Raw genomic sequence first — 15304 nt, forward strand, 5'->3', positions numbered from 1 at the left:
CTTGTGGCTCTGGTTTTCACTGGTGTTGCAGGGGGCTGTTCTCTTGGCCATGATTGAACTTTGAATATGTCTATTGCCCACAAATTTATAACTAACAAGAATACCTAAATAAAGTGAATTTTCAGCAGTAGCTTCTATTTGGAAATAGATTGTCTGCATGTGATACACAGTGAGGGACTCTTCTATTTTATTTAAATATATATTTCAGAAACTCTTACTGAAAAGTTAAGTTCAATTATTACTATACTAAATTAAAAGATTTTATGAGAAAGACTCAATTCATCAAAACAATCAATTTTTTCTAGATTGTGTTTTGTTCTTAAAATATTTCAAAGAGTTCTCATCAGGTTTAACAAGAATAATGTAGCACTTTGGGAAAAAGATGCATCCTAGCAGGCCTGCACTGGAGGCCAAGATGGAGAAGACCTCCACAGTTACCATGGCCTTGTCCTTGGTGCTGTGGTAGACAGGGAGGAAGGTGACCCAGACACTGCAGAACACCAGCATGCTGAATGTCAGGAACTTGGCTTCATTGAATGTGTCAGGCAGGTTCCTGGCCAGGAAAGCCAGAGTGAAGCTCCCTAGGGCCAGGATCCCCAAGTATCCCAGCACACAGTAGAAAGCAGTAAGTGAGCCCTTGTTGCACAAAATGATGATGTGACTATGTTCAGAGTGTGCATCTGCCTCAATATAGGGAGGCGAGGTTCCCAGCCAGACTCCAAGAAGAATAAACTGGATCAGGACACAGATGGGGATGACAGAGTTATGGATGCCTGAGACAAACAGCCTTCTCATTGTCCTTCCTGGTTTCAGGGCTCTAAAGGCCAGAATTACAGTTATAGTTTTGGCCAAAACAGTGGAAAGAGCCAGAGTGAACACAAGTGCAAATGTAATTTGCTGCAATATGCAGGAGGCTGTGCTTGGGTGGCCAATGAAGAGGAAGGAACAGAGAAAGCAGAGGAGGAGGGAGATGAGCAGGATGAAGCTGAGTGTCCGGTTATTGGCCTTAACAATGGGTGAGTCTTGGTGTTTGAGAAAGGTCCCCAAAACTACAGCTGTGCTGACAGAGAAGCACAGAGCTGTGCAGGCCAGAGCCATGCCCAGAGAATCCTCAAAGGACAGGAATGTCACTAACTTTGGAAGGCAGTTGGTTCTTTCAGGATTTGAATACTCTTGAAGTGGGCAAGGGATACACTCCTGCTGATCTATGGGAAGAAATGAATCAACATTTAAGCTTCTACAATTATTTTCATTTTGTACTTCAGTCATGAAGAGCACTGAGGTTGTGTGTAGCCTTGTTCATTCTGCCTTACTATCATGTCAATTAGCGAGAATGAGGAGGGTTTATATGAGCGATAATTGTTGAGACCAAGGTTGGATAAAGCACAGAGACAAATAGCCAAATGAATGGAAACACATGAATTATGAACCAATGGCAGAGGGGTCCCCACTGGATCAGGCCCTCTGAATGGGTGAGACAGTTGATTGGCTTGATCTGTTTGGGAGGCATCCAGGCAGTGGGACCGGGTCCTGTGATTATTGCATGAGTTGGCTGTTTGAAACCTGGGGCCTATGCAGGATTGCTTGGCTCGGCCTGGGAGGAAGGGACTGGACCTACCTGAACTGAGTCTACTAGGTTGATCTCAGTCTGTGGGGAAGGCTTTGCCCTGGAGGAGATGGGAATGGGGGAGGCTGGGGGGAAGGTGGGGGGACGGGAGGGCAGAGAACAAGGGAATCCATGGCTGATATGTAGAACTGAATTGTATTGCAAAATAAAAAAATAAAATAAAAAGAATTAAAAAAAAAGGAAGAACACTACCTCTTTAGACATCCCCTTCCTAATGTCTGCCATGAATACCTCATGACAAGCCATGGGCTGACAAGTTTATTCTTCTTTGTCAAGGACAACGAAAATAAATTTGTAATCTACTTTTTCAATTGAAGTATAACTGTCAAGTAATCCTTTGAAGAATTCTAAACTAAAGCCACACCAGCTTGATCAGACTTCAACTGCTCAGGTGTGTAGTCAGAAAGTTTTTTGTGTGTGTCCCAACCTGCTGGTGGTAGGGACAAATCTCTCCCACTTGTGTCCCCCAAGTAAACACACAGAGGCTTATATTAATTATAACTGTATGGCCATTAACTCAGGCCTACCATTGACTAGCTCTTACACTTAGACTCAGCCCATTCTTGTTAATCTACATGTTGCCACATGTTCCGTGGCTTTTCCTGTATGCTCCCTGGACTGTGGGCTGGCTTCTGCTGACTCAGCCTTCCTCTTCCTAGAATTCTTCTTAGTTTATCCTGCCTATACTTCCTGCCTGGCTACTGGCCAGTTAGTGCTTTAATTATCAACCAATCAGAGCAACACATTGACAGCATACAGAAAGATATTCCCCATCACAGATGCAGGCAAACAAGTCAGAAGAACAGTGGTCCCCTGCTACACCAAAGGCCAAGCTAACAGCCAGAAGGACAACTTCCCTCTTGAACAGGGATTCCCAACTAGACCAGAGGTCAGACCAGCTGCCAGAAATCCAGGCCACAAAGACTAGAAAACTAAAGAGCAAACAGAAACCGAGAAAGAAAACACCCAATGAATGAAGAGAAACTTTGAATTCAGGGACTAGAACTAATCATTCCAAACCCAGATGCCTAAATGCCAGTGAAAAAATACAATAAACAACAGCTAGAGCAATATGACCCCACAAGAGCCCATCCATCCTGTGATATCAGGACCTGAATATTTCAACATTGCCAAAGCAAAAGAAAATTACCTTGAAACAACTTTATTGAATACGATAGAAGTCCTTAAGGAGAAATGAAAGCTCCTTTAAATAAATTGATGAAAAGCTAATTGAAAAATAAATGAAATGAACAAATCCCTTAAAGAATGTCAAGAAAGCCAAGAATAAAACAAGCAGGTGGAGAAGAGTATCCATGGCATGAAAATTGAAATAGAAGCAATAGCAAAAACACACACTTAATAATTTCAAGAAAAAGAACAATCTGAGTGAGCAAACGTGAACTGCAGATACAAGCAAAACCAACAGAATGCAATAGATACAAGATATTGAATGCAAAATTAGTTTCATTGGGCAAAGAAAATACTCAATCTAAAAAACTCTTAACACAAAACATCAAGGAAATCTGGGACACTGTGAAATGACCAAATCTAGCAATAATCAGAAAGGAAAAAGGAGAAGAATCTCAGCATAAAAACCCAGAAAATACATTTAATAAAATCATAGAAGAAAATTTCCATTACTTAAAGAAGGACATGCCTCTAAAGGTACAAGAAGCTTAGAAAAAACACACAACAAATAGATTGAATCAGAAAAGAAAGTCCTCATGTCACATAATAATCAAAACACTACATGTCCAGAACAAAGGAAGACTACTAAAAGCTGCAAGGGAAAAAAGGCCAAGTAAAATATAAAGGCTGATCTATAACAATCACACACGACTTCTCAACAGAGATTTCAAACCACAGAATTTAAGAGACAACAGAATAATACAACCCAGTGAAACCTTCTATCACCATAGATAGAAAAACCAAAAGTCAAATTTAAATAATACCTACCCACAAATCCAGTCCTATAGAAAGTACTCAAAGGAAAACTCTAACCCAAGGAAGTTAAATAACACCCACAAATACACTAGCAATAGTTAATCTTTCATCAACACAATCAGAAGAAGGAAAACACACACACACACACACACACACACACACACACACACACACACACACACATACTACTATCACCAGCACCAACAACATAATAACAACAATTACAATCACTGGTTATTAATATCTCTCAACATCAATGGACTCCATTCCTCAATAAAAACACGCTGTGTTTTGTATCCATCCATCAGAATGGATACAAAAGAGGATCCATCCTTTTGTTGTATACAAGAAACATACCTCAACATTAAAGGCAGATATTACCTCTGAGTAAATGATTGAAAAAAAAAGATTTTCCAATCAAATAGACCTAAGAAGCATGCTAGTGTAACTATCTTAATATGTAACAGCATAGGCTCAAACCAAAGTGAATCAAAAGAGATGGAGAAGGAAGTTCATAATTGGAAAAATCCACAAGGATGACATCTCAGTTTTGAACATCTATGCCTCAAATGCACATTTGTGGCATTTGTGAAAGAAACATTTCTAAAGCTTACATCACACATCAAACCTCACACATTAATAGTAGGAAACTTCAACACCACACTCTCGCCATTAGATAGGCCATCCAGATAGAAACTAAACAAAGAAATAATGGAATTAACAGACATTATGACACAAATGGACCTATCAGGTATCTACAAAACATTTCACCCAAACACAAAAGAATATATCTTCTTCTCAGCATCTCATAGAACCTTCTCCAAAATTGACCATATACTTGGGCACAAGGCAAATCATCATAGCTATAAAAATAATGATATAACCCTCCATATCCTATCAGACCACCATGGATAAAGCAAGATAAAGACTACAAACTTAGGGAAACTGAACAGTTCGCTAAAGATGACCACTAGGTCAAGGAAGAAAGAAAGAAAGAAATTAAAGCCTTCCTAGAATTCAATGAAAATGAACACACAACATAGGTAAACTGATGGGACACAATGAAAGCAGTACTAAGAGAAAAATTCATATCACCAAGTGCCTGCATAAAGAAATTAGAGAATTTTCATACCAGAGACTTAGCAACACACTTGAAAGCTATAGGACAAAGAGAAGAAGGCCTAACCAAGAGGAGTAGATGGCAAGATACATCCAAATATATAGAAGAAGCACAGAGTACACCAGTAGAAAAAAACAGAAAAGAAAATTCCTACAGCATATCATTACTAAAACACTAGCAAAGAAAAATATTTTAGAATAAATTTTAATTATCACTTAAAAAACATAATAAGAAGGTATGTTAAAAGCTACAAGAGAAAACAAAACACAAGGCAAATATAAATGAAAATCCAAGAGATTAGAAGCTGATTTCTAAATGGAATCCAAGGGAACCAGAAAAGCCTAGAGCAAAGCATGTCAAGTCCTGAAAGACTATGTTGGCCAGCCTAGAGAAATGTACCCAGCAAATTATCTGCCCTACTGAAGGAAAAATATAAACTTTCTAAGATATAAATAGCCTACAAAATTATATCCATCAAACCAGAACTAAAGAAAACATAGGAAATAATATTTGAGACTGAAGAAAACAATGACCATAGCAGAGCGATGGTAGAAAGAAAGAAGACATAATTATTACAACATAAAACACCACTGAGACCACAGAAAACAACAAATTTCAACAGCACAGTGACCACAAATAACACAAGTTTCTACAATATCTTAAATATCAATGGCCTCAATTTGTCATTTAAAAATGTGGACTAGCTGAATAGATCATAAAACAAAATTCATCTGCCTGTTCCCTTCAAGAAACATACTTGATTTTAAAGATAAACACCAACTTAGAATAAAACAATAGACAAAATACTCCAGTTTCATACATTCAGGAAGCAAGCATGCATGCCTACCATAACATCTAGAAAGTAGATTTTAATTTAAAACTAATTAGAAAAAGTAAAACAGGAAACTACATTCTAATCAAGGGAAGAGTTTATAAAAAAGACATTACAATTCTACATGTGCTGGGCAGTGGTGGTGCACGCTTTTAATCCCAGCACTTGGGAGGCAGAGCCAGGCGGATCTCTGTGAGTTCGAGTCCAGCTTGGACTACCACGTAAGTTCCAGGAAAGGCACAAAGCTACACAGAGAAACCCTGTCTCGAAAAACCAAAATAAATAAATAAATGAATGAAAACAACTCTACACGTGTATGCATCCAATTCTGGGGCATCTAATTTTCTAAAAATTGTACTACTGTGTTTAGGGACACAGTAACGACAATCTACTAATACTGTGTGAATTCAAAAGCCCACTATCTCCAAGAGCCAGGGCATCTGGGAAAAATAAAGAGAAATATATCAGAATTAGGTCACATCTCAAATCTCCTGGACTCAACAGATATCTACATAGTATTCCACAGACACTGCAAAGAAAATTTACTCTACTCTTTAAAATATGGGAGCTCTTCAAAAATAACCCAAATCATGGAACACAAAACAGATACTTACAAATTCAAAAAGATTGAAATACCTGTCCTATCTTATCCCAATACAAGAAAACTTAAACTTGACAGCAAATATATCTCTAGTAAATACGCAGACTCCTTGGAGATAAAACAACTCAGTACTTAATGATGAATGAGTCAAAGAAGAAATCAAGACAGAAATAAAAAATTTCCTGGAACTAGCTGGGCAGCGGTGGCACACACCTTTAATTCCAGGATTCGGGAGGTAGAGGCAGGTGGATCTCTGTGAGTTCAAGGCCAGCCTGGGCTACAGAGTGAGTTCCAGGAAAGGTGCAAAGCTACATAGAGAAACCCTGTCTCAAAAAAACAGTAAAAAAATTTCCTGGAACTAAATGAAAATGAAAACACAAAACAACAAAACTTCTGGGATACATTGAAAGGTGTTTTACAAGGGAAATTTACAGCTCTAAGTGCATACATTAAAAGTTATCACATGGGACACAATTGGATGGCTTAATGATGCAACTCAAAAATTGGAAAAACAAAAAATGCAAACACAAACCAAAATAATGGCAAGAAATAATAAAATCAGAGCAGAAATCAATGAAATAGAAACAAAGAAAACAGTACAAAGAACCTACCAACCTTAGAACTGAATCTTTGAGGAGATAAACAATAAGAACAGACACTTGGCTCAAGTAATCCAAAGAAAGGGATAGAGAAGTCAGATGAAAAATCAGAAATGACAGGGAAATATTACAACAAACACCAAGAAGCATAGACTATTGTAAATGGACTGTTTTTAAAAGGAAAAGAAAACCTGTATTCCAGTGTTCTTGAAAACCTATATGAAATGGATAAGTTTCTAGATTTGGCCAAACCATAAAAATTAAAACACCAAGCTAAACAAACACATAATACACAGAAGATTGAAACACCAATAAATGCCTTCCAGCTATAAAAATGTCCAGGTCCAGATGAACTCACCGCAGAATTCCACCAGATATTCGAAGAAGATGTACAGTCAGACCTTCTAAAATATTTAAAAATAGAAGAGAAGGATCATTTCCAAGCTCCCTTAGACAGCCATTTTCATTCTAATACCAAAACCAGGTAATGCCACAACAAAAACAAGAAAATTATCCCTGATAAACATAGACTCAATAAAATGGTTGCAAATAGAATACAGACTCACATCAAAACTACTTACACCAGGACTAAGATGGCCTTATCATTGAAATGCAGGAATAGTTCAACATATTCAACTCAATAAGTGTAAAGTCCACATAAATGGTTGTATAGACAAAAGACACAGTTACATCTCAATAGATGAAAAAAGGGGACAGAATTCAACTGCCTTTATCATAAATGTTCTAGACAATATACAGAAAGAGGGAACATGCCTCAACACAATAAAAGTAATATGCAAGAAACCCACAGGCAATATCATTCTCAATGGAGAAAAGCTTAAAACAATTCCACTGAAGTAAGAAATTAGACAACTAAGTCCACCACTCCCACTCCATTTCAATATTGTTTTCAAAGTATTAGCTGGAGCAATAAGGCAAAAAAAGTAAATTAAAAGAATACAAATAGAGAAAGAAGTCAGATGATATGGTATCATACACTAGAGATCTCCCAAAAATACACCACAACAATTCTTGAAATGATTAAGAAATACAACCATCTCATAGGATACAGAATCATCTTGCCCAAATCAATGTCCTTTATTATACACTAAAAACAAACATAGAAAGGAGATCATGAACAGACTCCCATTCACAATTTTCCTAAAGAAAATAAATTTTTTAGGAATAAATCTAAGCAAGGAAGCAAAGAGCTTTGACAGGAGAATTTTAAACCTCTGAAGAAACCAGGAAAAGACAGTAGAAAATGAAAAACCATACCATGTTGTGTTCACAGATTGATAGAATTAACTTTATGAAAATGAACATTGTACCAAAAAAGCTATTTATAAATTCGATGCAAACACAAGCAAAATCATAACCTAATTCGTTGTAGATAGAAAAAGACTGTATCAAAATTCAATACACCAAGGAGACCAAAATAATACTGAATAAAAAATAACTATGAAAGTAGGATTACCATTCTGAATTTTATGATATATTATAGAGGCACAATAAAAAAATAACACCAAAATAATATGGTACTGCCAGAAAAATATACCTGTAGATCAATGCATAAATCCAAAACACAAACTTGAGCATGTGTTAGATTAGTCATTTAATATTCAATAAAGACACTAAAAACAAGATAGAGAATTGAAAGCATCATGAAGACATGTTCTTCGAAAAACTGGAGTTCCACATGTAGAACAATGAAATTACAGCTATATCTTGCACCTTCACAAATTCTAACTCCAAAAGATCAAAGACCTGAACCTGAAAACAGGAACACTGAAATTGTTAAAAGAAAACATAATCAAAAGTCTCCATGATCCAGGTTTAGGAAAAGACTTTCTGAATAGAACTCCATTTGACTAAGAATTGAGGCTAACAACTGAAAATTAGGACTTCATGAAATAAAATGCCTCTTTACAGCCAAAGAAACAATCAACTGAGTGGGGATAAAGCCTGCAGAATGGGAGAGATTCTTTACCAGGTGTATATCTGACAGTGAATTGATATCCAGAATATACAAAGAAGTCAAAAAAACAAAGTCTTAAAAAACAAATGACCTATTCTATAAGAAATGATCCTCGGGACTGAAAAGAAGGTTTCAGTTGGAAATAAAATGACTAAAAAATAATTCACAAAAGTTTGTCATCCTTAGCAATTATGGAAACATAAATGAAAACAACTTTAGATTTCATGTTACCCCAGGCAGAATATAAAGATCCACAGAATAACCGACAAGGGCTTGAGTGACACAGAGCAGAAAGAAAACCTCCTTCATTTATGGTGGGAGCGTAGCTGGGGCAGCCACTGTGGAAATCACCATGGAGAAAAGTAATTCTGCCCCATGACCCAGCAGTACCACTCCTTGTCTTACATCTCTAGGACTCCACATCCTGCTGCACAGGTATCTGCTCTGCATGTGCAACGTGGCTTTGTTTACAGCAGTTAGGAAATAGAAAAATATCAAATAATCTAGAACTGACTAGTGGATAATAAAACTGTGATACACATAATCCATGGAAAACCATTTGAGTATAAAGAAAAATGAAATCATAAACATTGTTGATATGTGGGTGGAACTAGAAAAGATTCTATTGAGTCAAAAAACCCTGACCCACCCTGACGTGTTCTTTCTCATCTGAGACTCCTAGCTACAAATCTTCAGTTATGAGTATATGTCTTGGAGAAACTGCAGAAGACAGGAAACTGAGCAGGACCAAGATGGGAGCTGGGGAATAACAGAATGGAATAGCAGAGAAGGAATGATCAGAAGGGGAAATGCAAAAGAGGGAGACTCTAATTATGGAGGTAAGAGGGAGATAAATACAGGTGAGGGAAGGAAGAGACTGAAGTAACAGTAAGGATGTCTGGAATAAGTGATGTGATCGAAAAGGAAAAATGGGAGGGAGGAACTTTGGGGAAGAGGAAGGGAAGTATATACAGATAAAGGAGGGAGGTGGTAAAATATCAATAAGGATGTCTCAAAAGCCACAAAGACTCATAATATTACTATACCTAGAAAAACTCTATAATACCATTAATTCTCTTTATACTGATACATATAGTTCTAGCAAACCTTTCTCCTCTAGGTTGATGCACCTCCCTCCAAGTCCAACACTATGAACACAAGCCCAACACCAGACATGAGAAGCTTCCTTGGAGTTGTTGCCAGGGTTGGTGAAGGGCTTCCCAAAGCATACCGCCTATCGTTGTTGCCCTTGTTTATCCTGCAGAGTTGAAAAGTAAGTCCCTACTGCTGACGACACCATGAACTTCAGAAACACAGCCCAGAGACCCTTGAGGTGGAACTTATATGAATGCCCTTTCCCTGAGGACTGTTTTCACAGTACCAGAAGACATCATGCAAGCTTCCAAATGATGGAGACAACCAACAGTCCTAGCCTGCTATGTTCACTGAGAGCCATATCAATGACCAGCATAGCACAAACCCCTAAGGGTGAGGTAGTGGCCTGCATACCTTGACAGTAATCAAGAGCTCTTTAAATAGGACTCAAGACCCACTCAACAATAAAGAAACCATTCCTATGCCTGAAACCTAAGTACTCAGTGATAGTGAAGTCATGATTATTACTAATTTACTAAACTAGCATAATCTGTAACAACAATCTGTAATAGTTGTCCTGACATCCACAGATAATGGTAGACTTCACCACACACACCCCCAGCAAGAAAACTTCTCTTCACAACAGATGAGAACATTATGGACCAATCAAATGCAGATTTGTGGAGGCCATCTCCAGTGGATAAATCTCCAATACCATTCCCAAACCAAGGCTACAAGAACATTTTCAGATTAGGATGTGGAAAGATGGTAAGAATTGAACGTTCAGGGATTTTTCTATGAGATTGTGTCTCCTAGTAACATCATAAGCTAAACCCATAAGTCCTACCAACATGACCACCTAGACATGTGGAACTGACCAGGGACAACAGCAGCAGACATGCCAAAGCATTCAGGAGAATGACCACAATTCCCCAACCCTACCCAAAGAACAGGATGCAACCACAAAATATTGAGAGGGGGAGAAATGTTCTTCCCCAGGGAAGAGCACAGTTTGTCACTCCATACAAAATGGTCAGCCCTAAGAACATATATGCAAGTAATGTCCTACAGAACAATCCAGTTATATTAGTAATTCATATGAATACATACATGATTATAACCCAATCAATGAAAAAGAGGCTGTTAATGTGAAAGAGAGTAATGAGGTATATATGACACGTTTCACATCAAGGAAAAGAAAAGAGAAATAACACAATCACTTTATAATTTCAAAATCAAAAGAAAAGGAAACAAAAAACAAATGCTTGATGTAGCAATTGCTCTAAGAATCAGGGTAGGAGTTAATATAATATATAACTCTGTAGAGAAAAGGGTTTACCATGTAAACATGATAACCTGAATTCAATTCTAAACACATGCCAAAGTCAAGGAAGATGCCCCAGCTCCACAAGTGTCCTGTGTCCTCCACATGTGAACTGTGGCACATACATGCATGCACACATGCACACACACTTCAAAATAATCATAAAGAGTTATTTTAATAACCTTTTCTTTACCTGAAGACATCCACTAAGGAATTAGATATTTCCAGTTATCCTGCCCTTATGATGATGACAATCACAGAGCACTCTACCAATAATTTAACCTATGGTAACATTACCTCTTAGAAAACTAAATTCTATTTAATTAATCTCCCTGATTTTCATTTGTTGTGATAACATATTCCATTTGTTATACAGTTGCTTAAGTGTTGGTTTTATTGAAGCCAGTAGTTAAATAGTAGATTGTCATCATTATCAGAATTTCATATTTTACTTTCACCAATTTTTCTTTTTGTTATTTTTCATTATTTAAATTGTAATATAATTATCTCATTACCTCTCTTCTCATTTTTCCTCTAATCTCTCTCCTGGACTCAACATAGTCTTGTTTTCTATTAAATTATTCCTCGTTTTCATTAATTGTTGATTTGTGTGTATGCATGCATGCATGTATTGCTAAATACCACCTGTTATGTCTATATAATATTAGCTATATATATGATCTCAGGGCTGAACACCATCCTAGACAAAGATCTACAGGCAGCTGGACCTTCCTTTACAAAGACTTGTTTTTCATACCATGTTTGATATTCTAAATGAAAACTGTTAAGTGTTGAAAAATTAATTCTATGTATGGTACATTTAGAAACAGCCCCACATGCACTTGTCCAGAACTTATTTTCAGGAAAGAATCATTGGATTCATTTATGCAAGGAATACACATGCATCCTGGACACTTGCACACCTCATATTGCCTGGCAGTACATAGCATAGATCACTGCAAGAGCTGAGATGAAACTACCATGTAATGAAAGGCAGTTTTGGAAGTCGGGATGCAGATGACACAATAACATGAGGGCTGCCACTCAAATGTTCACACATTGTGTGGCATCAGGAGTGATTACTAATGAATATGGGGATGAGTGAAAAAGATATGGAGAACAGTGCTGCATCACAACACCACGGTCATGTCTGTTTTCTCCTTCTACATTCACAAGCAGATTGAGGAAAATATTAATTCTCTACCTGTCTGGTTGGAAATGTAACTCTCTGGACAAAGCACACAAGAAAAACAGCAGATCGGTCTTTCGTCTTCCAGAATTTTCCAGAAACCTGGACCACAATTCTGTGTACATACAGATTGAGGAGTCTGAGGGCAACACAGAAAAAAAAATCATCATAATTTTGTGCATCAGTCACAGATTTAAATATTTTTAAGCTAAATTACTTAAACCGCAAGCAGACTCTGAAATTTGTACATATTTATGAGTCACTGTGAAGTTTCCATATATTAGTGTAGAATGTAGAGTTGAAATTATCACACTTTCTTTGATGGTAAAAGTTCAAAATTTCTTTATGGCATCCCAACTGTGACTAACTTCTGCTAGCTTTTGTGAAATGTGTAGGATGTCTATATATTCTCTCCTGTGAGACAGCATGCCAAAAAATCCTTCCTTGTATGAATTATGAAACAGCAGAGTTATCAGTCATAAACCCAGTCAGACCTCTCTATCCGTTTCTACCTTTACCTTAACATCTTGTAGTCACAACCTTTCAGTCTCATTTAGATTTCTCATGAAAGAGCGTATAGCCATTGGTGGATGGCCACAGCTTCTCCTAACACCATCATATGTTGATAGCCCATAGACACTGAATTATGATCCATTACTGTGACTTTTATCCTTGACTCCCCATATTCAGAATAGTGCTATGTTTTTTCTTCCAAACATTAGTGACATCATCACTTAGAATTTTTTTCAATTGCCTTCTTAGTTAATCACTTAACGACTATACTTCTGAGGGTCTACCAGTGCAGATTAGAGTAAGAGGTGAGTCTTTGTTCTCATTGCCAATCACCCCAACCTCTAGGCTTTGGGCCCAGGGGCACATTCTTGCACCCCCACACCACCACTCATTGAAGTCCCAGTTTGAGGCCAGCAGACAGGTCTCTTGCAGGCAGGTCAGACTACCACCATTCCTCACTAGACCCTATAAGTAAAAGTCCCACCCCACCGCCTAAACTCACTCACCCTTTGAAACTACAGCTGCTCCCTGAGACACAGAGTCCATCAGGACCAACTGGACCAAGAGCTCTGATTAGAAAAAGAGTTCCCATTGGACCAAGAGTATCAATCGAACCAAGAGAGGCTCCCTCAGACAGAAACACCACTTGCACCAAGAGGAGGAAGAGATGAGTAGACACCAGTGCAAAAATACAGTCAACAATATAAAGACCAATATGGCAACACCAGAACCTAGTGGTTCACATCAGCAAGACTTGAACATCCCAATGCAGAAGAAGCAGAATAAATTGACATTAAAAATGATTTTAAGAAGATTACAGAGGTCTTAAAGAGGAAATGAATATTCCCTTAAAGAAATTGAGGAAAGACATACAAAAAATTGGAAGAAATCAATAAATCCCTTAGAGAAAACCTATAAAAAGCAAGTAAACAGGTGAAGGAAACTGTTCAAGATTTGAAAACTAAAATAAAGACAATAAAGAAGACACAAACTGAAGGAATGCTGGAAATAGAAAATCTGAATAAAAGAACAGGAAACAAAGATGCAAGCATAAAGAACACAATACAAGAAATGAAAGAGAGAATCTCTGCCATTGAAGATACGATAAAGGAAATACATTCCTCAGTCAAAGACAACATGAAAGCCAAAAAAGTCATAACACAAAAATGTCCAGGAAATCTAAAATACCGTGAAAAGATGAAACCTATGAATAATAGGGATAGAAGAAGGAGAAGAATACCAACTCAAAGGCACAGAAAATATATTCAACAAAATCATGAGAGAAAACTTTCCCAACATAAAGAAGAAAATACCTATGAAGATACAAGAAGCTTATAGAACACCAAACAGAGTAGACCGCTCCCAATAGTCCCCTCAAAACATAATAGTTAAACCACTAAACATACAGAACAGAGAAAGAGTATTAAGAGCAGCAAAGGAAAAAGGCCAAGTGACTTATGAAGGCAGGCCCATCAGAATAACACCTGATTTCTCAATGGAGCCTTTGAAAGCCAGAAGGTCCTGGACAGATGTAATGCAGACACAGAGAAACCATAGGTGCCAGCCTAGACTACTATACCCAGCAAAACTTTCAATCACCATAGTTGGAGTGAACAAGGCATTCCAAGACAAAACCAGAATTAAACAATACCTATCCACAAATCCTGTTCTACAAAAAGCACTAGAAGGAAAATGTCAATCTAAGGAAGTCAGATATACCCACAAAAACACAGGCAATAGTTAATCCTGCAGCAGTAAATCCCAAAGAAGAGAAAAACACACACACACTATCACCAAAAGATAACAGGAATTAGCAATCACTGGTCATTAATATCCCTACCTTGTCATCTTGCTTCCTTTGTGTCTGGATGGCAACTCCTGACTCAGCCCTTCCTCTTTCCAGAATTCTCCTCATCTGCTTACTCTGCCTATACTTCCTGCCTGGTTACTGGCCAATCAGCATTTTATTAAACCAGTATACAAGGGCATTTTCCCACAACAAGTAGTCTTGAATGCTTTGGCACAGGAGACCACTTCCTAAATATAACACTAGAAGCACAGACTCTGAGAGCAACAATTAATAAATGGGACCTCCTGAAACTGAAAAAGTTTTGTAGGGCAAAGGACAAGGTATCTCAAATGAATGAAAGACATTTAAGGAATTGTTCAACATCGTTAGTCATCAGGGAAATGCAAATCAAAACCATCTTACACCTGTCAGAATGGCTAAGATAAAAAACACTGATAATAGCTTATGTTGGAGAGGATATGGAGCAAGGGGAACACTCCTCCACCACTGGTGGGAATGCCACTTGTATAACCACTGTGGAAATCAGTATGGCAGTTTCTCAGAAAATTGGGAATCAATTGTCCTCAAGACCCAGCTATACCACAGTTGGGCATGTACCCAAGGAATTCTCAATCATACCACAAGGACACATGCTCAACTATGTTCATACCAGCATTACTCATAATAGCCAGA

General features: G+C 37.6%; 1 protein-coding gene across 1 annotated transcript in view; it reads right to left on the bottom strand.

Moving 5' to 3' along the window:
• Nucleotides 1-291: 291 nt before the first annotated feature.
• Nucleotides 292-15304, bottom strand: part of LOC128120571 (vomeronasal type-2 receptor 116-like) — a 37158-nt gene continuing 22145 nt past the window's right edge. The window contains exons 7-8 of the mRNA XM_052754731.1: nt 12325-12448; nt 292-1205 (exon numbers count right to left, since the gene is read on the bottom strand). Coding sequence (XP_052610691.1) covers nt 292-1205; nt 12325-12448 — 1038 coding nt within the window. The remainder of the gene's footprint in view (nt 1206-12324; nt 12449-15304) is intronic.

Source organism: Peromyscus californicus, unplaced genomic scaffold, assembly GCF_007827085.1.
Source record: "Peromyscus californicus insignis strain IS unplaced genomic scaffold, ASM782708v3 Scaffold_2__1_contigs__length_46816999, whole genome shotgun sequence".
Classification (NCBI taxonomy): domain Eukaryota; kingdom Metazoa; phylum Chordata; class Mammalia; order Rodentia; family Cricetidae; genus Peromyscus; species Peromyscus californicus.